Source organism: Strix aluco, chromosome 14, assembly GCF_031877795.1.
Source record: "Strix aluco isolate bStrAlu1 chromosome 14, bStrAlu1.hap1, whole genome shotgun sequence".
In the NCBI taxonomy this organism is placed as follows: domain Eukaryota; kingdom Metazoa; phylum Chordata; class Aves; order Strigiformes; family Strigidae; genus Strix; species Strix aluco.
In genome coordinates this window covers 3,785,757-3,809,449 of record NC_133944.1, presented here as the reverse complement: position 1 = coordinate 3,809,449, position 23,693 = coordinate 3,785,757, and the positions used below count along the sequence as shown (strand labels likewise).

The following is a 23,693-nucleotide window of genomic DNA, read 5'->3' as shown; positions in this document are numbered from 1 at the left end:
GCTAAGAAGGTTATTAAAAATGAGTTGCATTCAGAGAAGAAAATCGAAAGAACCATAAGCACTGATCCGTTAAACACAAACCACAGCAGAGGTAGTTGTAAAACCAAACTGAGGGACAACTGAGACGAGGCATAAAGATGTTCAATAAATGCTTTTTCAAGTAATAGAATGTCCACTGGGAAGTCTGCAGAGCTAACAGCGAGTCAAAACACTCCAAAGTCAAAAGAAAGCACAGCTTCTGAGAGCCCAAAGCGAGATCAGCTACGCTTCAACCACTCCTGAGAGGCTGGGTTTGGTTTATGTAGGGAAATGAGACTGATGCTTGCTAATTGCAAAAGGAATAAAAAGTTCTATTGTGCAGCCAGCCAAAAGCCTTCAAAAATGAGGCTTCTACAAGTGGTACCTACAAGAGATGCTGAAGGGATGCCCACTGCGAATTTTTTTGTGTGTGCCTTGGGTGAAATGGGCTGCCAAGCCTCTTCCCTGCCCGTTGGCTGGAGCTGGCAGCGGGGGCAAGCGAAGGACCCACTTGCGCTGAGAACCCAATAAACCAGGGTCAGAAATCATCAGCGCGAGCTGCGATCCCAATCAAAGACCTGGGCGCATCCACAACCTGCAGCCTCGGGAAAGAGCCGCCGAAGTCGCCCTCACACCCCGCGATAGCCCCAGGGGGGAGACCCCAAACCCACCTCTCCTGCACCACACCACTTAACCCGCAGGATTTCCTAGAAACTTGGCTGTGCCCTTCCAGGGGAACTGCCTGAGCTTCCTTTTGAGCGCTTCCATACAGCCGGACGAAACGCGCGCGGAGACCACGTTTCTCAGGAGAAAAGTTTTTAAAAAAAAAACCAATTAAAAAACAATAAAAGGAGTAAATGCAACTTCCCAGAGTGACCTCAGCGCGCCGACAGCCGGGACAAGCCTCTCGCGGAAATGACCGCGACCGGCCCCGGGACACCGCGGGGAGCGGCCCCCAGGCGGGGTTTGGCACCGCTCCGCGCCGCTCCGCGCCCCGCTGCGCACCCCGCTCCGCGCCGGCATGGCGGGGCTGCTGGCGCTGCTGGCGCTGCTGGCGCTGCTCGGGGCGCGGCGGGCGGCCCCCCCCGGCGCTTGGGCCCCGCTGAAGCGCTGGGCCCTGGGCTGCCTCCTGCTCTTCCACGGCGCCTGGAGGCAGCGGGCGGCCGGCGGAGGTCCCGCCGAGCCCCGGCGGCCGCGCCCGCTCCGCCCCGACCCCCACGTGAGTGTCCCAACGCCCCCCCCCCCCCCCCAAGCCTGGAGCCCCCTTCCCCTGGACCCCCTTCCGCCATCTTCCTGTGCCCCCGGGACCCCTCTGTGCCCCCAGCACCGCCCTGTGCCCCGGGCCCCCATCCCTAGCATCCCCACCCCCCGATCCCCGGAACTCCCATCCCCTGGGACCCACACCACCTCCATCTGCAGAACCCGCATCCCTCAGGGACCTGCACCCCAGCACCCTGCATCCCCCTGGGACCTGCATCCCTCAGGTACCCCCATCCCCTGCATCCTGGTGCCTGGCACCCCCCACCACCCATCCCCTGACGCCTCAGGACCCCCATCCTTTCCCCTCCCCTTCAACACATCCCAGAGAGGGCAGGTTGGGGATGTCACCTTGGCTGTCCCTCGCAGGGAGAAGGGTTACCTCTAATCAGACCAGCTGATGTCGATGAGAAAAAGCAGACACACTATGGGACACAGAAGCCTTTTACTTTAGCACTCTTGGTGAATTGAATCTGAAGTTTCCAGGTGTACTTGTCTGCTTAATAAGTAATAAACCCTCTATCTACAACCTGTACCTTGCCCGTGTTCATGTACCATCCTGTCAGAATACCCACTGTGCCTAACAGGGAGGTTTGGGTGGGCTTTGCTGTATTTTTGGTGAGAGGAGGTAGCGGAAAGGCTGATGAGACAGGATTTCCCTCGGTTTTCCTTGCCTCATCAAGATTCGGCATGCAGATGCCAGCTGAGATTCTGGATCCTAAGTAATTTCTGTGAAAAATCAACTTCTTGCTAACATTTCCTGGAGCCTTCTGGGAATCCAAAGTCATGTTATTTAACAAATGCATTGAGGCTTCTGCTTAGCCTTTAAAAAAAAGCAGCTGTTTTCTCTGGCTTCTCTTTTCTACTCATTAAGCTGCTTCTTGGAGCGTTTTGAAGTGTTTTGCCAATCTCAACCAGATTTGATAAGGCAGGAGTGACACCATCTTCCAAATCAAACTGACATCCAAGGTGGTTTGAGATACAGCCAAGGGGTCTGTGCTTTCCTCTCTGCTCCTCCAAGCGGCAACACTGGTGCAACACTTACAAGAGAGGTCTAAAAACGGATCTGGAAAATACTTCCAGAAATTATGTCTCTGAATTTTTGCATTGGCATCCAGTAAGCTCGCTCTGTATTTCCAGACTCTGCCCTGAAAATCCCCCTTTATCTGTATGCATAAGGGCTATAATAATCTGACTTCAGTATCTTTTTTGCACTTTACCATGGATAGTTTTTCAGGAGAACTTCATCCATGCCCAAAAATGCATTCATAAATCTTAATTTTCATGTTCCAGCTTGTAAGACTTCACTTTGTGTGAGTTCTGTACAAATACATGGAAATGTACATCTGAAATTGAAGTTGTGGACTTCTGTGCCTAATGGTTTTTGAGATTTGTGGTGTTAACTGGCCCTATACCAGCCCAACTGCTAATCATGTTAGAAAAGTGCTGAGTTTCCTATGATTTACTTTCCTTCTGTTCCTTTTTCCTTTTTAGTTCTATGTTTCTCCTAAGTATAAGTTGTCCTACATACAATCTGTAGCTAGATGGGGAAACAGCATGATTGTGGCTCAATTTCATCCTCACAGACACTCTTTCTGAGCACACATTTCACAAAGATTTTATTTTATTTTATTTATTTATTTTTTAATTGCAAAATAATCATTCAGGATAATATTTCACCTTGGCTATCATGCAATAATTATGCTCCCTTTTCCCTCTCTAAAACTGCTTCTCATCTGCTCCCTCTCTGCTTTCTGTGTCTGCCCTGATGAGGAAACAGGCAAACAAGAAAGGAGAAATGTTTTTGTGTCACTGAACGATGTGATTATTGTACACTAGATTGACTAAATCTCATGGATCTCCGTCATTTTCTGAGCACATGGACTTTCCTGTCTCATGAATGAGGCTTCGCTGCTGCTAGCAAAACTCTCTGGCTGTTCGCTGGCGTGCCTGCTATTGAATATAAAAAGTGAAAGTAAAATTTGATTCCTGAGAAGAAGCTTACGGAAAACCAAGAATTACTCACCTTCTCCCCCTCCTTTCCTGCCTCCAGCTGGAGCTGAAATCCATTTCCCTTTCCCTAGGCGCTTGATTCGGTTTACTTCACTGGCTTTGCAGAGACCAACAAGTCCTTTGTGATTGCTCGTCTTGCAAAACGTCCCGATGGGATCTGTGAGATGTGGCTCTTCCTGAGGGTGGATGGAATAGGAGAGTTTGAAGTAAGTGGTGGATGTGGCATGACATTCAAGAGCAGTGCTTAGCTCCTGTCTTGAACCCATATTAGGATCTCAAGCAAAAATTAACATTCTCTGCATCTTCACCACATTAACATCAGTGCCGAGTCCAAATGCAGTGGTAGGACTGGCCAGATTACTGGTTATGTCTAATTTTTTGAGTAGGTATCTAACACTCATTTCCTTTTTCCCATAATGTGCACAAAACATAGCATATTTTCTAAAAAATGTCTTGGTAAGTCTCCCAGGAAGAATTTAAGCACTCGGTCCTTCTGATGATGTGCCACACATGGATAATAAGTTACGTTGTATGGTTATGGTTGATTTTTTCCCCTTTTTTAATGAGTGAATGCTATAAAAACCATTGTGGAATTGCCTCTTTAAAAGAGAAAGGAAAGCTTTTAGGGAGTTCTAAATACATCTGCTTCATTCTTGCTAAAAAGAAAACAGTATTAATCATATATTTTGCCTGTGGATTTTCTTTTTTGTTAATAGCTGACTACATGGTAGAGAAGGAGGGAAGATCTGGCACAAATCCCATTGCACTCAACTACCTTTATGTTCACAAATTTATTTTGCTAAGTAGCCATGACCCGAAAAAGCAGGAGTCATCCTATTTGCAGAAAATAAAAAAAAGAGAGGACTGATGTACATTATTTTGTTTTCTAGTAATATTTAGTATAACGATACTACTTCGTGACTTTGTTACTTAGAACTGCCAGCCAAAGTCAGGACCTTCTTGGATCCTTCCCTACAGCAACAAGCATAAACTCTCTTTTAGAAAGGTGGCAGATTTAAGAAATGACATATTTTCACAAGAGCAGCTGAAGAGTTTTGGGAGCTTGTATGCACTGGAAATTTAAATCAGTTTACAGTTTCATCAAATTCAGTCTAAAAATAGATTTAACCCCAAAGCCCTGCATCAGCTTGGCTGTAAGCCTGACAGTTACTAGCCTAAGGAGCTGAGCTCTTGCAGTGACCTCCCTTCACACAAGTAATTCAGTTGTATTATCTGAAACAATAATGTGTTATCTTATAACTCAGGTATTTTAGATGCAATTTTCCCTCTCTAATAATCTGATTACCAAAAATCAGGTAGAACTGAAAAGCCAATTCAAATAAATGTTCCTCCTGCAGAGGACCATCACAGCAGGAATTCACTGATGTTGCATCCGCATAATTGAATTAAGCAAATGTTTTCCCAAAATGTCTTTTTAGCACCCACAACATCCAAACATGATGGTGAGTGATGAATCTGAAGAGATTTGGAGTGGAGGAGGACTCACTATTGAATACTTAGAGCCCCAAACACGCTGGAAAATAAGTTTTGACGGATTACTCAGGTTTGCAGCACTCTATAGTTTCATTTATCTCCACTTAAGACCATGGCTTTTTGAACACTATCTGGAAATATATTTAACTGACCTGAACCAAAAACTATTTGGTAACAACAGCCCGCATTGATTTTTATGGAATGAAAATACAGCTACTACTACCTTAGCACACAATAGTGTCATTCTTCTGCAGTGTCTCCCATTGCATCCATTTTCAAACATGTAAGAAACATTTTGCTGTTTATTTAGAGTGATACAAAATTATAGTGCTTTGCCTTACAGAAAAGGGCCCTACCGACAGCAGTGGAGCGAAGAGGAAGGCGAACTCGTACCAGTTAAATTCTCTTTCCAGTAAGAGTGTTTCCCATTTGCTTTGGGGTGTATAGTGAGTTCATGGTTAGAGATATGGTTACTGTTTTCAAAAGGCTATGTTTGCAGAGTAACACATGAAGCCCTTGCCTCTGCTTTCTTTTTCCTTTTATGGACTCTGTTGATCTGATAAAAATTATTTCCTGTCAAAGTAGCACAGCATTTCTGGAGTTAAAGCTGCATTTGTACCTCTAAACAGACTACATGAGAGAAAGCAGCACATTTTTGCTTGCGGCTCTGTCTTGCCAGCTTCCCTTCCTAGGTAATCTGTTGACTCTTGCAGGCCGTTGTTGCTCATCTTGGTTTCCTTTTGTTTGCTTCCTTGAAAAGTAGTAACATTTAAAATGACAAAAATCAGAATTTTCCAATAATGGTAAAACACAAAGATTGCCACTGTCAGAGTAGCAAGTGCACAACTTGACCTAGTATGACCTGAAAGCCAATAATGTCTGTTATTTTTTCCCTCTCTTTTCCTAGTTGGGAGAACTTCACAGAAATCTTTAACTTTAGGGTCGACAGCCACCCCAGCACATTTGCACGTGCTTTTGCCCAGGAACCGTGGACCATCGAGTTCTTCCAAAGGGTCAAAAAGTGAGAGGCAAGATTAATTTCTTCTAGGGTTAATAGTAATTTTTCTACAGATCTTTTCAGGGTTTGTTGTGTGTTGTTATAGGTGATTTTAGAAGCTGAGTTTAATTTGAAGTGAGCTGATAAAGGACATGCCTCCTGTCAGGTATCTCTTGGTTTCATTACCACACCAGACCTGGCAGCCTCTAAGGAGGATCCTGCACACAGATGGTGTCTTCCTGACGTGTGAGTGGAGGGACCTGCCCACAGTTTTCATTTGCAAAACTTTGAGCATTAGCAATATTTCTTATTCTGTCTTATTTTCACTGCTAACAACCTGATTTAGGCTGCTTCTGAAGTCAATGATGCAGGTGTATCTAAGCAAAGGGTCAAATATAATCATGGGAAAGGAGGGCTAAAGTTGGTGTTTTAAATACTGCAGAACCTTTGGAGAGCTGAAAATACAGCAAGAAAAATATGAGTATCAATAGTGTCTTGTCTAAATACAAGCAGAAAATACGTATACCGATAGCGTGTTGTCTTTGATGATACCTGCTGACTTCTAAGCAGCAACTGCCTGGTAGTACAGGTAGTACTGCATTTTTTTCAAACAAAGGGCATTTTTATAGTCTGCCAGGGTGGGAATTTGTTGCTATAGATTAGACATTTGTTGCTATAGAGTAGACATTATGTAGCAATAACTGGGAAGTGTAGAAGTGTTTGCTAATGTGTAAAATCTGGCATAGCCATGATCCAGATGCCCTGAAATCTTTCCTTCATTTTGGGATGTAAGTTTATCAGATTGGCATTGGAGCTGCCTTGATTTTGCCTGTCGATTCACTCTTTTCTCTCTCCCAGACAAAGGGAAGAACATTTCCGACATGAGCAGTGGGGCCAGTCTGTTGGAGAAATTGAAATAAAAAATCATGACAAAACTGAACTTTCCCTCAAAGGTGTTCGGAGCCACTCTTATGGTAACAGCACCAGAAACAATTCACTCTCTTGGCTACCTTCACTATAGCTGGTACTGGCAGGACAGTGGGACTTTGTCTTTAAAAATTGTCTTTAAAAAGATTGTCTTTAAAAATAAGCAGTTTCATGACTGGGCATGAAGTTAAGACATTTCAGAGGAAGTACCGTTACTGTTTTGGGGACAGGCATGTGCTTATTATGTTGTCAATTACTGGATATTTCTTTATCCAAAGTTAATGGCAAGTCAGGTACTATTAGTTCACATTTTCCAACAATGGTGAACTTTAGGTTGGGTGATTGTGTTCTTTTTTGCAGGTATCCGGGACTGGTCTGAGATTTACCGTTATGTCATGATTTTGGCACACTTTGAAGTAGGTATTAACATGCCAATATGCTACTTAACCATGAAAATGGAGGTGTTCCTGAGCTTGTCAGTCATATTTAAATAACCAGAAATAAGGCACTGGGAGCATCCATGGTGTGCAATCAGTCAGAAGCACTAACTGGTGCCATCATTAGCACACACCAGTGTTGGGAGCAGCTCTCAGAAGCAGAGCCCCGTGTGTAAAAACTGATATTTTGCTACACTGGCTGAACCAAAAGTTGTTTTGATAACTTGAAACTGTTTGTTTTGGCTTTTAAAAGAAAAATTAGATAGGCAGCTTTACAAGACAGATTCTCAGCTGCCGCAGATACCCAGCGCTCAGTGGAGTTGATGCAGTGCTGATTCACACTAATTGAGAGCCTGAGGTGTTTGAAGGCATCCTAAGCCTTCATGACAGCAGTCAGCAAATATTTCTGCCTGTGCTGAGCTCTAATTCTCTGCTTTGCCGTTGTGGCTGTGCTGGAGGAGAGTCAGCGCTGTGGCTGCTGGGAGCACACAGCCTGGGGAAATGCTGAATGCTGGCCTTACAAGCTGGCATGCAACCTGAACAGATGCTCCTGAAAAGACATTTCCTTTGCCAACACAGGCATAAAGAAATCTAAACTTTCCATTATAGGGAGCATCACAGGAGTTAAGACTGAACTCAGAATAAAAGTTCTTTTCCTGAATATGTGCTGGCTGGCACAAAAACACACCTTGGAAAATCCCACATATGTGCAGATCCAGTAGCTGCTGTGATTTAACATATGCCTGTGTACCTTTTAATAAGGCTGTGCTTTTGTGCTGTGATGTGTATAATCAGGTAGTAACCTCTCCCTTTTCTTCCTAGTTATTCAGGACTCAAAATAACTGTGTCTCTTCCCCTCCTAATTAAAAGCCATCTGACTGTTTGTTAAGAAGGAATTAAAATTTATCACTGATTGAAGGTTTGAGTCCTCATACCCCAAGTGTCTGTACATATATAACATCACAGCGTAGGCTTATATTTGCCTCAGAGCAGCCCAAGTGAAGCATGAAGGGATTCAGACTTAAGGATGGAAGAGAAATGAATAAAAACATGAGATTCCAGTTCCTTCTTATTTAACATTTTTCCTGTATGCTGCTCTCGGGCATAGAATAATACAGGCTAGAAGAGATGTCTGGTCAAAGCAGGGCCAACTTTGATAGGTTGCCCAACAGTTTTGAACATGGCTAGCTGACATCTCTGCAAGTATTGTTTCCCTCCTCCTTTTATGCCTGCTTGCTGTGGACTTTCTGTTGTCCTTAATGTCCTTAATTTGTCCTTAATGTGTTTGGTTTATATTTTTGAACTCTCATTTGCAGCCAGATTTTCATGGAAGATGTACTGAGAAGATTTAAAAGTATAAAGCTATAGCACATTGCATAATCTGAGTTATATCCAGTGTCTTCTTGCTCAAGTCAGTGTATGACCCACAGAAACGAGTCTGCACAAATTACGCTGCTTTTTCTTTGTCACTCTCTTACAGGATGGGACTGCGGCACATTTAACAGTTATTAATATGCCAGCTACCACAACTAAGTAAGTAACCGAGGAAGTTTATGCCGCTAAAAACGTATGTCTTAAAGGTGTCAGAAGTTGCTCTGCAGGATGCCTATATGCACATTCTTGCTTTGAACCTGTACAGCCCTATTTTCATCCACACCCTCTTGCTCCCCACTCCCTTTGCCCAATTTTCCATTTGCAGTTAGTCACAAGGACAGCTTTTACCTTCAATTACTTCCCTTCCATTCAGTAACTGTTTGGCTGATGCAGCTGCCTGTCTTCCTGTCCAGATGATTTAGAGGTACAAATTGAGCACTCCCAGCTATTTAAGGAGGTGTGTCCATCTGTGGTGGGGCACTATGCAGGGAGCCCTGCCTTGCTGACCAGTGCTCTCTGCATCCGGAAGCTTAAAGACCAGCGTTCATGGCCCTGTGACCAAGTGGGACCAAGTGACCTGCCTGTCCCACCTGCCCACCACAACCCATCCTGCAGGCCTCATCTTTCCTGCATGCGTGGCTTCCCCCGCTCACCATTTGCAGTATCCCACAATATAACATTTTTTATCTATTCCTGCTGCTTTCCAGGGATGAAGGCCACGCCCAGCGTTAAGCTCCCGCAGAAGGCCAATGTTCTGGTCCATTTGAGTTTTGGTTGAACTTTAAATCTGCTCCATTTCTTTCCCCTTCAGCCTCGCTGTAGGTTATGTCTTTTTCCCCGATGGGAGGAAGGCTGGCATTGAGTGGTCCAACGCCTCGCTGGCTCAGATGGCTGATGATGGTGTTATCAAGGATGAATATGGAGTCAGTTTTACTGCCGGTAAGCTACATGTAGCCCAGCTATATCTGCCTTCAGCTTTTTGGCATGCAGCTAATTTAGTGGAGGAAAGACTATTCAGTGGAATTCCATGTGATCCTTGGAGCAAATCTGAAAGCTAAATGCGTCATCTTACACCCTGAGAAATTTACTTCTGTGCTTAAGTCATATGTGTAGTGTGTCATCGGTGAAACGCTGTGTGCCCACTGCAGGATCAGGGCCTCAGGCAGCTGTATCCGAGGGAGAGTTACAGTTTCTATCTGTGGTGACTGTTCCTTATGCTAATCCAGATAAATGATGTGTTTTTTGCTTTTTTGTGTGTCAAAACATATGTTACGAGGTGGATTCAGTTGCTCTGGAAATACGGCTTGATCAACGATTTTACTTAATTTACAAAGCAGGCAGGAAAACTATTGCTCTTTAGAAAAGCATGAGAAGAAACCATACACAAAAATAATAGATCTTGGGATTTTTTGAGATAAAATACTCAAATAAAATAAAAAAATACTACTGAAGGTTGGAGACATTCTTCCTTTTTCACTTTTATCAAAGGTGGCAAGTACTTTGATGTTGCTGCAACCCTAGATGAGCAGGCTTGCCCCGTGGTGTATAACGGCCTGACTGGAAGTGGCGTTTTCCACGAGTGCATTGCAGATTTCCAACTGAATGGCTTAACGCAAGGCTGGGGCTTGGTTGAATTTTATTACAGGTAAAATAATGACAGGCAAGAAGAGGTAAAGAATTCCCATCCTCCTATACTGACCTATGTGGCTACAGCCCAATAGATATTTGAGGCATAAATGAAGAGATTTTGTATTTGATATAAAGAAATGTTGTTCATTTAGTGCTTAATGTGGTTATTAAATTGACAAACACTCTATATATTATTTGAAAAAGAATGATTGTGCAAGAACTTCATACATGCAGACAAACCATGGGTACTTTTGCAGTTGTTTGTTATACAGGTTTATGTAGAATTTTATGTAGGTCTCCATATAGGTTTATGAGTTAGTGGATGGTCCATTCTGGAGACTGTCTTATTTAGGCAATCTGTCACATTATAAAAATAATAAGTCCTCTACTCCAAACAGCAGGCTAACCTTTTACACAGTAAAATTTGCTCACACGAGTATTTGTCAGACTAGAACGCAGAACAGATAAATGTTCAGAAAATCAATACAAGAATGCCTCTTCTAGAGGAAAGGATTATATCGACAAAGTATGTGCTTCTCAGTGAAGTGCGCTTTCTCCTGCCACATGATTGTCACAGTCTTTTACTGGAGCCTTTTTCCTATTGAGTCTTTTCTCTCATTAAAAAAAGGCAAGTTTGGTTGTTTACATTTAGTTTGCTTTTTAAAATAAACACTAATTCTTGGCTGTCAGAAGAAATACCATAGATGACTTTCAGGAAATTGAGAGCTCAGCTTCTTTGGAAAACCAGACACATTTAAAACACATAAAATAGGCCGCTAAACTGCAAAATGCCCGCTGAGTGAACTTGAAAACCGTGGCCTGTAGCTGCTGCCAGGTTCGTGCTCCACTCCCTTCACTGGCTGTCAAAACCTGCACAGTGGAGGAAATGTCCTAGCATGGAAAATCTCAGCTAAACCCCAAACAAGGCACTTTCTGCAAGTCTGGACAGTCCTGGACATTTCTAGATCTGCCCCACGAAGGCTTAATTTGGCAATGCTGACAAAATTCCCGTAGGGTCCCATGTCATATCTTCTTCCAAATCAAAACCATGTTAGAAATTAAAGGGTGGGTGTCTGGTTCTTCCCCCTCGCCGCAGGATGCCAACTCAGCATCGCTGCTCTTCTTACAGGGATGAAGTCGCCCCGCTGGTTCCGAATTTACATCTTGGTTCAAAAGCCAAAGGACCTGACCTTTCCTCTTGGCGTCCTGTGACCGACGGCTCTCCCCTGTGAGCATTTGCAAGCTTGTCCCAGTGATATTAGCAAGCAGCAGCTTTCAAAAAAAAATTTATTCCCTGCAAAATGCACAGTTTTGAGTGTGGAACTCATTGTCACAGGATGCTGTGGAGGTTGAGGGTATAAAAGGATTTGGAGAGAAATGAGATACATTTTTAGTTGTGCAGCTCTTAGTGGTTGCTAACCATGATGGTCTGGAGGCAATTTAAAGGAAACCTCTGAACAGCTGATTGCAGGAGGAGTGCACCAGGAGGGATCACGCTACGCTCTGCCTTTTGATATTTTTCCTAAACTGCCAGCTGCTCCCCATTGTGAAGAGCAGGATGCTGGGCTGTGTGGATCTCTGACCCAATTCAGCAGTTCCTCTGTTCTTTCAGATTTGTTTTTGAAATAAAAGCTCTGTCTTTCTGAACTCGCTGGTTGTTATAGTCATTAAAACAGGAGAAAAAGCCATTACAGGAAACTACACTGATTTGATTGTCTCGTCTATGACTATATGAGAGCTGAACTGGAAGAAGTAGGAGAAGGCACATCTAAATGAGGTGTCCTCTAGGAATAGCATTAAGGGACAATGAAATAAGTGGTGCAAACACATTTTTCCCTTGCCTGAAGGAAACTCAGGGTCTGGTAGTCCGGTTCAGAAAACGATCTGAATTTCTCTTCACTCACTTGAACTGAGATGCCATGTTAATCACAACATCCATGTTAGTCACTGATAGCTACTGGCCCAAGGTAGCCCGCAGTGTATTCCCTACCTAGATACATCTTGCCATTAAGTACTGAAAATTAAATACACTTACAATATGTCAAGAAAAAGTAGTTACGTGGAAGATCTGAAGGAATTAAGGAAAGATGCCTCGTTCTCTGTACCAGGCAGCAACGCCATGCAACTGCTGGGAGCATCATCATTATATGTTAAATAGTACCTCCACTCCATTTAAGAAAGTAGTAAAATCTGGGTGCATATATATATATATTTATAATCTCTGCTTAGGTTGACATTGGAGGAGACTTCAATAGACTTTAAAGACGACTTTCTCCTTTCTGACATAGTTATTACACTTATTACTATAACAGTGTTATATGCAGATTAGGGCCATGAATGTAAAATTATTCAGCCTATATATATCACGGCAATGACTGCATGTTCAAATTTGGGATGCATTACTGAACAAGGCTGGGATGATGCAAGCAACAGCCTGATATGATGTAACAAGCTGATTTTATCAGCTGTCCCTTCTGCAGCTGTGCAGTAGGGTAGAGAGATTCCTACTCCCTGATTTATAATATTGTCCCTGTTCTGCATTTGAGCCTGTGAGCTGTACCCCACCGAACACAGATTTGTGGTGTGAGTGCCATGCCCCTCCTAGCACCCCAAACCATCAGCTGTATGTGTGAAGCAGACTTATGATTGCATTTCTTTTTGGATAGTCATTGATTAAGAGCTTTGGATTTTAGCTGAACTTCCATAAATACTTCTCTGGTTACAGTGGTATTAAGGAACTCATTCTTGTAAGTCTTGCACAAACTTAAAGATGTCTTAAATCTGTCTGTGTGTTGGTAGTCTCGATGCACTGAAACAGGGAGCTTCTAAATTACTTAAGACAATGGTACTTTGACAGAAGGGAAGGCCTTATGCCTCTTTTTACACATAAGAAATCAGTCAAATAGGTAATTTTAGAAAGGTTAGAAAAATAACTATGTTATACATCACAGTTTGTCCCTACTAAGTATGTGGCTTGTATTGCTATGATCTCAGGAACATCTGTTCCTTTTTTTTTCTTGAAGACTAAAACATTAACATTTAGAAGAAGGAATACAGGCACATAATCAAACAAGGTCTTTGGAGGTGTTGGAGAACGTAGACAATGAGAAAAATTGTTAATTATTACTCTGGAATGATAGTTCAAGAAATTGCTGTAAAAAAAATTATCTGTCTGGGCCAAAAATTAAAATTCCATCCCATCAAGGAAGTTATTGGACTGGCTGTTTCTGACTCACAGAAACTGGGCTACAACTAGGGATGCTGTGGGGCAAATAGCAGATATCTCCCCCAAACTGTAGTTTCTGAAGTTCGTGTTTCTGCAATGGAGGAGGCAGAGGAGGATGACGTAGCCTTCATCACTCTCCTTTTGTCCTGTTTACTTGTTTCTTTTGGTACCAGTGGATGGAGAATTAGAGCACTCCTGAGTTCAGTTTGGAAAAGTTCAAGCAGGGTACAGAAAATGATTAATAAAGTTTTGAGCTGGCAGGTTTATTTGCCAGGTGATGAACTACTGGTACGGTATTTCAGCTTGAAGGACTGAAAAATTGACTGTTGGGGGTTTTCTCCCTGGATTTCAAATTAGTTTATAGTGAGCTTGTGTCCAGGACACATGGAATAACTTATTTAATTTAAAATAAATCTACCAAGCCCCACGCTTTGACCATATGAAGTGGTCCTTCTCTTGCGGCTCCTTTCTCAGTGGAAAAATCCATCTTGGGAAATGCTTCTGCAGCCCAAAAGCATTAATTTTGAGCAAAAAAGCAGTAAATGGAAGTAAGTCCTGGCCAGAAGTGAAATGTAGCATATGATCTGCTCTCATGCGGCATGAAGGGAGGCAGCTGGAGCCTTGTCGGGATGAGCTACTTTCCAGCATCTGCGTTTTGCACGTCTGGGAGGAACTGAACACCTGTAATTCCCGCTGCTGTCAATGGGCCAATGCCTGACACGGCAAAATACTTGCACAAAATACTTGCACGTCCCACTGGAGCTCACGTGCATGTTGAATTTCAAGATTCAGGCACTTTTAAAGAGGTCATTTAAAGGCTGTCAGCCCCAAACTAAGCATTTCCCATCAATCTGTCCTTGGCTACTTATGTCTAGAATGGTAAATATTTTACTAGGCTTATTTATTCTCCTTCCTTTTTGCAATCCTTCATGTATTCATAGTATAGATATAAAGGCCATTTTCAGTGACATTGTATTTCACTGGCAGAAAGAAAGGAAGAAAAAAAATCTTTTTTTCTGTTTGAATTTATGTCCTAGCTTTACAGTTGGTGAAGCAAACTGTAGCCCAGGGAGTTCTGTAATTTATCAAAAAAAATGCACTATATGGCTGAATTATCTCTGCAAAGCAACCAATTATTTCAGAAGTAGACTTTTCCCTCCATAAGAACAAGCTCAGCAGCCAAATGACTCAAAGACATTCCAGACAAAATGACTGATAACCACCCACTCCCTTCTCCCATTTACTGGAACCCCGACTGCCTCACACTCTCTCTTGTTTACCATAAAAAGCCACATCAGTCTTTCTCCAACCAAAACTGCTCTTCCCTGAACTGTGGCTTTTTTATTGGTGCTGCTCTCCTAACATACTTAGACTCAGAGCTCAGGTGCCTGAAGCAAGGCCTCCAAAGGGATCTGTTTGGGGTGGCTTTTTGTGTCCTTCCTCCCCCCCCCCCCCCTCCATTTTGAGGTATTTTCCTTTCCTGGTTGAGACTGTAATTAGTTACAGCATTGATTTTTGCTTTTATTCAGCATAAAAAAGCTTAATTAAAAACACAGTGCAAGTGAAGTTCATTCTAATCTGGCCATAAAGTTTTATGAGGGATGTAAATCAAAGGGAGGAGTGGCAGCTAATGCTCTGGAACAGTTGAGCCTGTTCAAGCTTTCTCAATAGAGTTAAATCCCTCCAGGAGCAATTAGCTTAACAAGCTGTTTGGTCCACTTATAAATAACATCACCAATGGAGACGTCTGGAGGTGTCTGCTCTGTGCACAAGAGACTTTCCAAATATGCTTTCCAAATATGAGGTGAATGACTTTTTTTTTCTTAATCCACAGCAAGGGGGTGGAGATGCATATCTGACATGTCTCAGCAGCTTCGCTCACATATTTATCATGTTTTCCAGGAAAGATGCAGAGGGGAAAGTAGGAGTGCCATGCTCTTCTGGAGTGTCCTCCTACACTGCTTGGTAGCTGTGCATGGGACAACATGTCTTAAGTGCTGACCCCAAATGCTTTGGTCAAAGGAACTTAGAAATAGCCCTGTGCAAAATGAACCTGGCAATGGTTCATGGCTGAAGTCCTTGTCACATCTCCTGGGGCATCTGAGACTTGTGAGGGACTTTTGGTTGCTATAGGTGTTAGAAATGTGATTTGCATCGCATCTGATCTGGACATCAGGTGCCATTTGAGCAAGAAGATGTTGACAGGAGCGAGGGTCTGGGTGCCACCCATGGCTGTGCCAGCCCTGGAGGTCTGGGGCATGAGGGAGAGAAGTTTTACCTCTACAGAGTGTCTTTTCTGCTATTATTTCTCTGGAGACGCTCAACAAGGTGGAAATTTCTTTCACATGCAACCAAGTGACTTTGATTTCTGCATTCAGGGACATCTCTGGCACATCTGGGCCCCACCACCTCAACACTATGGGCTTATTTTTCCCTTCTGCTTGAGAGCTGACCTTAGTTTTCCCACCCATCCTGTTGGCTTGAAGCATCTTTTTGGTTTTGAGGATTTTTTTTAATTGTCATCTGTTTGTCTTTTCTTTTTCGAAAATATGTTGTAAATTTCTAGCCTTTGTGGTCTTATGATTATGGAGTAACCTTCTGCAGCACGTAGAGAGCTCACACCATAGAACTGGCTTTATAAAATGCTAATTACATGTTTTCAATTGCAAGGATAAATAACTGCCCATATCCCTTTAAAGTTTAACTTTTCGGCCGAAAGGCGCCCTTAGCCAATCTCTGCCAAAACATGTACTCCACCACTGGTGAAAAAAACACCCACACAAGGAGAAAACAGCCCTGAATAATCACAGTAGCCTTAAGGTGGTGCCTTTAACCATCAAAAATGGAGACTTTCATAAGCAAATAAACCTCAGCACAGATGCTGCCTTGGTTTCAACCCTCATATGACTCTGTTGTTCGAGTTTGTTCATTGAACCCAGCAAATTTCCATGTGTCAGGAGGCATGAATGCTTTTCATGGGAGAATTAAAAGGATGGGAAAAGGATGAAAAGCCTTTGGTCTCATCCTGTTTGCACCATGAAGGGACACACCTGCATTCTGCATATTGCATCCAGTGCAAAAAAAAGTGCTGTTGTGGGTGACTCAATATGCTGATATCTGGGTGCAAGTGAAAATGATGATTATCTCTTTCAGAAAGAGTTCTACCATAAAACCATAAAAGTTGATTGAGGCCAGGTTTGGTCAGGTCCCATGGCAATGGGGATAGGATACAAGACATTCAGACAGGACTGTGCAACTCAGCAACAGTAGGATAAAAATTTGCCTGCCCAGAAAGTCCAGTGAGCCACAGTGCCAAGAGCAGTGTCATGGCTGAAGGCATGGTACCAAGCACACCTCTGTGGTGACATGAGCCAATATTATGTATACATCTATAAACAGAGAAAAAGTGACCATGAGGACATCTGGGAGCTGACTTACACCTTTGTACAGGTCAAAAATGCTATTCAAACTTTTTCTCTACCCTTAAGATTGGGAGAGTAGCAACAATTCAGGGAAGGAGATGATGACTGTTTTTTACTCTCATCACCACTTTTCAGTGGAAATCGCAATTTTCTCTTTCTGCAAGACAACCCAAATAATGCACACTTGATACATTTTGATTAACTTGTAAAACCTTCCTTTTGGATGAAGCACGGGAAATTCCACTGTTTGTTGCTTTTGTTGTCAATCCTAAATGTCCTTCAGGTAAGGGCTGGCTAATCAGTTGATAAGGACTTAAAAAAATCAGTTACAGGCCCCCAGAATTAGAGAATATCTAATAGTATTTTGCAGAGATGAGGAGTGGCAAAAGCTCTGAGGTTACACAATGTGCTGTGCTGCTGGTTGTCTTTACTAAAGCATCCAGATCTCAGTGTTTCCTTTCCCAGTCTTGTTTCTGCTGTTATTCTAAGGCACGTAGGCTTCTACCACATGTTTATAAGCTGATAAAACCATAATGCCAGGAATGTTTTCCTTCCTCTATTAGATTAACAAAATAAGTGACTTTTCAGATACAACCCTGTTTGCCATACTCTCCACACCAAAACAATAGTTGTGAATAAATGTCATAACTCACGGAGAGGTGAGAAAATAAGAGTCACTCATCGTAAATGCCAATGTAAGATGTAGCTGTGCATCTCCGTGCTGATGGAAAATGTTCTGCTCTCCTGACGGTGCTCTCCTCGCGGGAGCCCTGTTATTGCACCACTGCTTTGGTGGGCTGGCAACCCTCAGCTGTGACAGGAGAGGTGACATAATGTTTAGTCCAAATATCTAAGAATAAGTCCCGTCAGACATGACTGAGTCCTTCTGCAGCCGCTGCTGAGCAATTCATAATTGTACATGTCAGGAGGCTTTCTGATGACATGGGGTTTGACTCCCATTAAGACAAAGCAGCCACACAAAATGCTTTTCGTAATGAAGAAGGAGTATTTTAAATTATCTCCAATGAGATTTTCCCAAAGCCATAAATACAGTCCTCTTGATCTCTCATGCACTTAGAAGAGCTGTGTGTTGTGTGAGGCTTTCAGAACAAACACTGACATAGAGAAGTTTTGGAGACAGGGAAGAGCCTTGAGCCATCACAGCCAATTACGCTAAACTCCCAAAATACATAAAGCATTTCATCAAGGGAGATCAAAGTGCCTTTCAAGGGAAGGAAGAGCTATGGTCTCTCTTTTACCCATGGGAAAACTCCGGCGAAGGAATTGTCTGGCCAATTCTGTAGCAGCATTCTTTAAATGTTAACCCAAGAGTTTACTTCACATTCGCTGCAGCTCGCAGTCTCTTGTGAGCTCTGCCCAGACCTACAGCAGCCTTTACACATTTTGGGATGGGACATGGAGCAGGCAAGATGAAGAAGGGGGAAAAGTCTGCAGAAGAAGTAAAACACAGTCAACCATGAATGGAACAAGGTAGCAACTGCTGTTAATACCTGATGTGCGTTGCATCATGTAAACGCTGTGCAGTCACCCCAGTGAAATAGTTAAAATTGTGACTGCAAAGAATGACAAAATATCTTTGCAGAAGTTGTGATGTGTGTTATTAGTTGGAAATCATTGCTTTGGACTGTGAAGAGCCCAATGGATATGAAGAATCCTCGGTTTTAATATCATCATACCATGATGATAATGCCAAGGTTTTTTCCTTCAAATCACTGCTAGTCTTTGGGTTTCATAGTGATGACTGGATCAGGCAGCAGAGTTACCATTATCTGGATATTTAGTGGAGCACATTGGTCCTGAATAATTTGGTATTCTGGAAATGATGGAAAAGCGCTGAAATTAATGATGATTAGCTCAGTTATCCCTCATCTTAATGAACTGTGGATAAACTGTTCCTTAAGCATTATTCCCATGGCTTTACATTTGTCTCAGAAAAAAATGGCAAAGCACACAAAGGAGGTCCAGCTCTACACACAAACAAACAGGCATGGAGTGATGCTCATAAGACGACTCAGGATCTGCTTTCACACTTATGATCTCCAGAACATGGTAGTTTCCCATGGACAAGCTAGTCCTGATACAATCAGAATACTAAATGTTTCTGCTGTGGGAAGTGGTTATGGCGCTTGGTTTCAGCTCTTGAGTCCTGACTTTGGCCAGCACTAAGCCCTTCAAAGGCTCATGTAACATATGGGAAGTGCTGGAGCACAGAGCTCTGCTGATGTTTGAGACTCTTCTGTAACTGGTATAAGCTGGATGATGAAGATGCATTTCTAACCATCTCTTTCTTCCTCAGGCTTTCTCAGCTTCATTGATGAACTCTGGTTCTGCACCCTCTTTTACATGGACTTGACTGACTCTGTCTCAAGAAAAAAATATCAAATCATTACATGGAGATTCTCTTCTGCATTTATTTTATTTAAATTTTTCCTCACTGACACCAGACATCTGATTTAAATGTTATTTGTTACCATTATTTAGCAATAATTCATAGAAAACAATAAAGCTTATGGCACTTTATTAGTTCACACTGACAGAGGAGCAAGGACCCTGGGCAATCTTGGGCATGTACATGGACAAACTTCTGCCAGGAGCATGAAAGCACCCAAATGTGTTCGTTGCCTTCCACGTTAGCTGGAGCTGCATTCACACAGCACAGTCAAGTCCTGGCGGAAAGCTCTCCTGCATCTATCAGCGATGCAGTCCCAGAGGAAAGCATCACCCTGGCTGCCTCCGCTCGCTTCACATTGCTGCTTTCTCCTTTTGTGAGCTCGGGATGGTTTTGCTGTCTCTCCCCCTTCAGTCTGCTGGGGCTTGCACTTCCAATTTGTCTTCTCGAACGACTCTGGAGGGTGTTTCCGGGAGGACCTTGTCTCTTGAATTTGTTTCCCCTGTCTGATTCACAGAGCCTGAGCTTGTTTGATCTCCCAGGGCCAGCTTTTCTAGCAGCTCCCTGGGGCTCCATGAAAGGGGAGTAAGGAAGAAGAGTTCACATATGCTACACAGAAATCTCCATATTTTAAAGGGTATCCTGTATCCCCGCTGGAACATTTTTAATGGTCCACAAATCAGAAAAAAAAAAAAAGAAAAAGAAAAAGTTGAAAACCACACTTAAGGCATTCATTGTTCAAAGCCCAGATCTTCTGGGGGCTGCCGTCTTCACAGAGACTCCACGGGGCCGTGATCTGAGGAAGTCTGTGCTGAGATCTGACTCTGAGACCCCGCTCGCCCAGGGATAGGTGGGGGTGCCGCTCTCAGGCACACAATGTTTATCTTTCAGGGAGATGTTTCCATTTTTGGTAAAGGAAGCAAGCAAAAAGATTTCCAAGGAAGAATATGCAAAGGTATTAGCTATGGAGATTTATGCCCTGCTTATGACAGCCAACAGGGATTTGGTGAAATTTGTGTTAGAATAGGTAAAGACTTCTATTATTCATCTTTAAAACTCCTAGGGCAGAATTCTGCTCTCCTCGTGATGCCCTTTGATGACACTTAACAGTTACCAAGGCTGGACAAGCCAAAAATGGTTGCCGCGATTTTCTAAAGTGCTTGGTAAAATCAGCATTAATTCAGCGTGTTTCAGCTTCTGTCTTCCCTTCATGTTCGCCATTCCTACCTTTGGCGAATCCCAGTCATTGAGTCACAGTAAAATGAAGGGCTCCAAAAATAAAGTCTGCTGTCTTTAAGTGAGCTGTTTAATATGTGCCTTCTGTTTTAGCCTTTGGTCGCAGGGTGGTAAAAGGAATCACCAGGTACTGAGAATGCTCCAGCTATTCAAAAAGGAGATATATTCTGTGGGAATGTTACGTGGAGACTGGATTTAGTCCTACCTGTACTCAGAAGAGCAGTTACTGAGGCTGAAGAAACAATATACCAACTGGGTTGGACTGGTCAACGATTTGCAAATTATTGTTTAGACAAACAGAAAGAAACATCATCTTCTCTTGTGAAATTGTGAGAAGAGATTCTACAAATACCCGTCTCATTTCAAAGCAGGAAAAGAGGAATACTTGAAAATATCCTGTGATTATACAGGGCTCTAGAGACCTCTTGTGGACAAACACGTTTGTTTCCTTGATGTTACATGTTTGCATTACAGATTTTTGCATTTATTTTCCGAGCCTTCACCCAGTTTATCAGCGGTCTGTGGTGATGCAAAGGCTGATTCTGGTCCTATGGTGACGATCAAGCAAATAACATTTTGAATATTTTTTATCTACTTTCCCACTTTGCCTTGTTCTGCAGTTTATTTTATGTTAGGTTCTTGGTATTCTGAAGTGGTGTATGGCAGTGAATATTGTTCAAATTCACATAGCTGCCTTATTGCTCTTGACCGGAACGGGTTTGGTTTTTCTTAATATTTTAACTTGCTAGACAATATAGGTGCTACAGGAGGAAGAATTAAAACAGCAATACTAAATTTTATTCCTATGTATTTATTGTTGAACATCAATTACTTGGAATGTGGTATTTTTTCTCATCTTAAAAACCTATCAACATTAATCAATTTTGTTGACTCTTTTTCCACTCATTTTTTATTGACAACTTTTTCCTCTGTCACAACACAGAAAATTTCCATCATCCAGAGAGAAAGCTGGGGGTTACTGAGCATTTCTCAGGCTGGCAGGAGGTGTTCAATGGCTGAAAACCATCACTCTTATACAAGAAATAAATCAGTGATTGAATTTTTATTTACTGATGAAAAAAGTTCAAAATTTTTCCCTGAGAACTGTGTTAACCTGGTTGGGTCCAGGTCCCAGGAACTGCCTTCTATGAGACAAGTGTTATACCAAAATCCACGTCTGTACTCATCTGCCAGAGCAGGGATAAATTGCTTTTTCTCCAGAGATTATTCAATTTTTTCCACAATCCGCCTCATTTTCCAGTTCTATCCTTTCCTCACTTAGGTGAATTATTGGTGACCCTTGATGTTTTCACTTAACAAAAAGCATAAGGAGAAATGACTGTTTTCTTCACTGCCCTGGCTTTGCATGAAAGTGCCGTAAAATTAAAGGCAGACAAAAAGTTTTATATTAAGGAGATATAATTAAAGAGTGCACTCAGTTCTCAGTGCTTATCTCCAGCCTCTGTGAGCAGCCCACTGTGTGGAAGTCAAAGGCAAGGTAATTTTTCTTTTTAATATTGCAATAACTCTAAGCTATTTTAAGAGAAAGTCTGCTGACAATTTTGAACAGAAAGCTACATTTCAAAAATAAATTAAAATCTTGGCAGGAAGTGCCTGATTTTGTAGGAAAATTTCAGTGTACCAGAGAGCTGAAAACTAAACGAGCGGGACATATTTCAGCTGAATACGCTTTAATTTTTGCCAGGGGAAAAACACAGACTGGGTGCTTCCTTTTAAATTTTTTTCCACCCTTTTTCTGCAGGGGAAAGGACCTGGCAATATTTTTTCATTGTCCTTCATGGCTTTGGTTGTAGGTGCAAAGCACTAATGGGGGAATTGGGAAAAAGAGGATAACGCTGTTGAGGTCCAGAGCTAGCTCTCCTTTTCCCAAACCGTACTAGGAAAGCTTTATATACTGTGCTAAGTACATTTTTAAGTGGGTTTTAGAGGAAATTTCTCTCTTCAGCAGGTTGCTCTACTCAGCTCCTACACCTGTATAATTTCAACACCACTTTTTAATTTATTCTTGTCCTTGTGCTGACTGTAAACCAGCATATTCTCACAATAAAATGCTGGGTATTTTTCAGACATGAGGGAAAGTCTGGAGCAATGTGGTATTTTTTTTTCTGTTTTTTCTCCCTTTTATTGCAATCCTGGATATCAGCTGTATCCAGGCCAAACATGGATCTGGAATCCCAAATTCTTACCCCATTTTGCTCCCTATCTTTGCCTAAAGCTTTCTCATCTCAGTTTGACAAACCACCAAGAAGTCTGAGTCTGGATATTATTTTTTGTGGTACAACTTATCGGACAATTAGTGTTTTAATTTAAATGTACAAGTGCCTATCTCTCTGTTCACAGTTATTCTGCCTGATATAAAACAATTGTTTGGTTACAGACTTCATGAATCAATGTTATCACGACTCGTGAAGTATCTTATTTGCTTTGTGATATGAATGTTTAGCGTATTTTTAAATTCTATTTTCTTGGGTTTTACTTTTATGTGCCATGAAAACCAGAGTGATCTCAGCAGGCTATTTTCCTGTTGTTAAGCCCTGAACCCTAATCTGAAGGAAACAAACCCAGCTCCTCTTATTTTCAAACAGATAAGATTTGCGAGGTTATTAATCACAGGTTGAAATGGCTACACTGGGAATTGAAAATGATATACAGTTTTATATAAAACTTGTCAACATTTATTACAGAGACGGACCATCCGTCCAGTGGGAGCCTTAGAAAGTCATTATGTGTCTGGTGTATGATAAAGAGCGATTTAACAGCATAAACAGCCATGACATCATGCTGAACTTACATGTTCTTTCATCTGCCCCTAAACAATACTATTTCTGTTTGGCTATTGCCCTGAGCTTTGATTTTGGATGGTGGAGTTCTTTCTCCTCATGTGTATCATTTAATTTATTTATCCTTTCTTTCTTTTTTTTTTTTTTTTTTTTTTTAATAGATCAAATTGCTGTTGTTGGTTTTATTTTTCTCAAAGATCTGAAAGAAGTTTCTGGCTGAATTCAGAGAATTAGTTCCTGGGCAGGTGTAAATCAACATTAGCCCACGGAAGTTGGCTTCCGTCAGACAAGGATTCAGCTCATGGTGTTTAATCTTGGTGAATTTGTATGCTGGAAAATATGAAATTATATCCTCCTCTGCATAAACAGATCCTGGTAGGCACTGAACACATTGAAAGAAGATAATTTTCACATAGCTTTATTTCCTTTCTCAGCATTGCTCCTCAGATATT

General features: G+C 42.2%; 1 protein-coding gene across 1 annotated transcript; it reads left to right on the top strand.

Moving 5' to 3' along the window:
• Positions 1-665: 665 nt before the first annotated feature.
• On the top strand, positions 666-11,793 carry LOC141929672 (uncharacterized). Its single transcript, XM_074839452.1, has 11 exons — positions 666-1,237; positions 3,360-3,494; positions 4,728-4,852; positions 5,126-5,194; positions 5,690-5,803; positions 6,638-6,753; positions 7,067-7,122; positions 8,624-8,676; positions 9,329-9,456; positions 10,006-10,162; positions 11,276-11,793. Exons 1-11 carry the CDS (start codon positions 1,040-1,042, stop codon positions 11,376-11,378), a joined length of 1,254 nt encoding a protein of 417 aa, XP_074695553.1. The 5' UTR covers positions 666-1,039; the 3' UTR covers positions 11,379-11,793.
• The last annotated feature ends 11,900 nt before the right edge of the window (positions 11,794-23,693 follow it).